Source organism: Diaphorina citri, unplaced genomic scaffold (genome assembly GCF_000475195.1).
Source record: "Diaphorina citri unplaced genomic scaffold, Diaci psyllid genome assembly version 1.1 scaffold4522, whole genome shotgun sequence".
Classification (NCBI taxonomy): Eukaryota; Metazoa; Arthropoda; class Insecta; order Hemiptera; family Psyllidae; genus Diaphorina; species Diaphorina citri.
The window spans coordinates 6,307-10,315 of NW_007381920.1; the positions used below are offsets into that span (position 1 = coordinate 6,307).

The window sequence follows — 4,009 nt, forward strand, 5'->3', positions numbered from 1 at the left end:
TGTGATCCATTTTTGTATCACCGTCACTTTGGTGGTGGTACGGTGTGATCCACTTTTGTATCACGAGACTTCCTTCAATCCAAGGCCCGTGATACAAAAATGGATCATACTGGAGACCTATACTCTACGTGGTTTGATGCAGTATATCATGCTTAGTTTTGGTTTCTTCTGGTGTCAGCAAAATAAAATATAGTTGTGCTCTATGTCCGGTGTGATCCATAAATTGATCACATCAGAAATTACCCAAATTAGGGCTCCGGACCTAGCGCTAATTCGTGTTTTCATGCTTCGTACTCAATGTGTTAATTACAAACTTCAAAAGATATACACAATAATAAGTTGATTTTGTTACTTTACCTGGCTGCAGGTTGCTTACGACGGCAGAAAGCAAAGGATATTTTTGTCCACAGAATCCGCGGAAGTCATCCAAATCCAAAGTCCACAGCATTGCACCACCGAGATGTCTGTCTTTGATGTAGTTCATCTGAAAATTGATTCAAGTATTCATGAAAACCCCTTAGCATCGCTTACATCGAATAAAATACAATTTATTATCATCCTTTGCAAGATTTCAAACGCAGCCTAATTGAAGTCGTATATATCTAAGTATATCTAGGTAGATATTTAATTGAACATGAAAGCAGACTGTTTTGGATTTTTGAAAGAACCTTTTTGGTGTTTTGATCTACAATAGTTAAATCAGCCTTTCTCTAATCTATCCTCCATGGAGCACTCACTTTTCGTCGAATGCTGTCGTTATTCTCGTACGTGATCCACTCGTCTTTCTTCACCATGAAAGGTTCGCCGTTCGAGTCCGTGAAATGTCTCCACGTCTTGTCCTTGAATTTGTTGCATACCTCGAAGAAAGCCAAGTAGCCGGGCATCTGTGTGTACTTGCCCTCGGTGCCTGGACCTTTGACTGTGGCGCCTAGTCCATACTCGCTCCGATTGAACAGTCGGTACGACTTGCCGAAGAATGGAATGCCAATGATGATTTGTTCTGGACGAGCCCCCTTCTTGATCCAATTGTAGACGGCGCTTTCCTGGAAAGGAAGATTTGGGTTTCTAGAATAAATTGTAGATGAACATTTGGGTGTGTAATCGGTGTCCATATACCTAGATTCATGAGCAGCTCATTACCTTCCAGGTAGGTAGGTACCTACTTATGTACATACCACAATGTGCTTGATTCTTTGTAGTCACAAAAATTGTATGAATGCCTAGAATTTCATTGTAGGTATGCAATGTGCTCATCTCTAAAATCCTCTACAGAGTCTAGCAATAGATTAAATTTGTGTTTTGCTAGGTGTAAACTTTACAGCAATACTCGTGTATCTACCTTCCTAGATACCTACTCATTAACTTAAATGCCTATTTGCAATATTCAAAGTTGCCTATGAAGTATGAAGGAGGTGATTCAACTTACAATATTATTGAAGTTAGCAATAGTAGAAGTCACTTGAATGTTGACCTTGGTGTTTGGTTTGACCGGTACAACCTCATCGTCCATATGGTCGTTGTTGAAACTCTTCAGTAGGATCAAATCCACTAGTGGAGCCACCACTGAAATGTCCACTAGAGATGTTTTCCTATCGATAACTCCAGGACTAGTGAGGGTTAGTTGATAGTTGTTTCGCCGGAGGGTGGAAGAGAGTTCTTGAATGAAGGTGGAGAAGTCACTTCTCTCGTTAGCAATACTCTCGAGATCGTCATCATCTTCGTCGTTCAATGCTGAAGGAAAAGAAAAGGGGTAAGAATCAGAAAAGAACCTCGGTGGCTGAGTGGGTATCACACAGATCACACTAGGCTTGCACTCCGAAGGTCCCGGGTTCGATTTCCGGCGCGGTCAAAGTTTTTTCGACTCTGTGCTTGGATTTTGGGGCTGATTCATTGGGACAATTGAGTAGCTACTTCGAGCAGCGACCAGTGGCGGCATTACCAGAATAGAAAGAAAAATTATAGATATGTCAGAAATAGTAAAGGAATCTACAAAATAACCTACTTATTTTATGTATTTCTATTATTGCTAAAGTTATAGGGTTCGCCATTAATTCTTCAGCATGACCTTACCTGGGTCCTTGACGTTCAAATCCAGTCCATCAAATTTGTACATATCAAACATTTCCAGGACAGAAGATATGAAGTTGAGTCTACTTTCCCTGTCGCTGGTTATGGATACAAAGTTACTCTTGACGGCCAGGTAAACTTTCAACTCCGGGTTTGCTTCTTTCAAACCCAAGAAGGATTTGTAACCACCTGGGAACACAAGAGAAATGATAGGTTAGTACAGGATAACCTTACCTCGGTCTTTGTTGATTTAGTAAATTTCATCCCTAGTTAGTTCAGTAGTACCGGGCTAAATTGATTTGCAGTTTGCAGATATTATTTCCAGGGTTAATTATACGACAATTACGATTGCAAATATTTCAAGAAATACCCTACAAAACGGGTATTTCAAGAAATGTCTCCCTTGCATTGACTTTTTGCCATTAGATAGTCAATGCCTTTACTATCTGATGAAAGACTTTTCGGTGCAACACATATAGGTAAAGAGCCAAACATTGCAACTTTTTCATCGCTGCGGAAGAAAAAACTTGTGAAACATTTCTTCAATTTACCTTTGATGACGTCATACTCCAGGTCCTCAGGAATGAGGGCACGTGACACAGGATCAATGGCGGCATATGCATAGATGACATGCGTGCAGATTTGTGGAATCACGTTCTTTACGTTGAAGGTCGCAGGTCGGTGTCGGTAGGCAGATTTGGCCTCCACGTAGCACACCACCTGATGTTTGGTACCTGAGAAGAGTGGAATCGGAAATGAATAGATGACTGTCCTCAGAACAGCAAGTTTGGGTTGGTTCTATCTGAAAATTTACTGTTGTGTCTAAGGGGTCGAGTGGATTGGAACACATGACATGCCTTATTCAAGCACACTCCATTTGTCAAGGGTCTAGGTTTTCCTCGCCCTTGGGATCAATTTAATTTGAAGGCCAGCCACTCACGACAGGTTTTGCATGACAGTTTTGCCTAACAGGTGATGACTGACGTCTAGACTCTAGAGTCTGTCCAGCATTCCAGAGATAACAGGGCATCTATGAATCGGACACATCGAAGATAAACAGTTTTCTGTGGAGCATCTCTCCTCTAATGTCACGAGGCGAGTTCATCTAGTTTGATTAGTGGGCTCGGTATCGGAAAGATAAGGTGACAAAACAATTAACAAATATCTATCTGATAGTAGAACAGGTTCCCTCCATATTATACGTATTCCCTTATTGCCTCTAGGATATAGGTATCCCTGAATCAAGTCGACTTACCAGGTTGCTGCATAAACCTGTAGTTGTCTTTGGGAGAATGTAGAATAGGCCTTCTCTCCACAGCATCCCTCAGAGGTATGTGTTCTTCCGCCCTGAAATATAAACAAGCAAGTCATATAGGAAAAGTCCTTATTCCCAAACAAACAAAGTGTCTAGGGTCTTCAGCATTTCGTATCTAGTAATTTCCTGAAACATCAGTTTTTCCGTTTATAGGTCACTGGACGAAAAGTTTTTGTAAATGTTAGATCTTTCAACAATAACTTACGTATCTTCATCAGGTACTTACCTCTCTTTGGGTAGAAGGGTCTTCTCAATGGCAGATCTCAGAGGGATCCACTTGGTCCCAAACATTCCCTCTTCGTCATTTTCCACAGCTTGATTGAACTCGAGTTTACTATGGAGTGGTAACGCCTCCACCGAATCCCGGCGGAAAGCTTTGTCCCTTTGATTACCTTCTACAGAGTCCCTGTAGAAAGACCTTTGTCTCCTCTGCACATCGGAGCTGCTAACTGCTATCAGAGCAGCTATGTATATCACGCTCTTCAATGAGAGCATTTTTCAGTCTGAAAAAAACAAAGCTTCATGTTTATTAGATTGCTAACATCACTAATCACTAGTAAAATAGAATTGAATAAGTATTTTGCATTTTAGGTAGGTATTTATTTGTATTTTTGTTCAGCATTTGTT

The 4,009-nt window shown here is 40.9% G+C and overlaps 1 protein-coding gene across 1 annotated transcript in view; it reads right to left on the reverse strand.

The window, feature by feature from the left end:
- The window catches only part of LOC103521103 (probable chitinase 10), a gene marked incomplete at its 3' end in the record, with an annotated part of 10,118 nt that extends 6,268 nt beyond the window's left edge, over positions 1-3,850 (reverse strand). Inside the window, 7 exon segments of the mRNA XM_026831934.1 lie at positions 358-484; positions 738-1,043; positions 1,427-1,731; positions 2,071-2,256; positions 2,619-2,801; positions 3,323-3,414; positions 3,609-3,850. Coding sequence (XP_026687735.1) covers positions 358-484; positions 738-1,043; positions 1,427-1,731; positions 2,071-2,256; positions 2,619-2,801; positions 3,323-3,414; positions 3,609-3,673 — 1,264 coding nt within the window.
- Between the last annotated feature and the right edge of the window lie 159 nt (positions 3,851-4,009).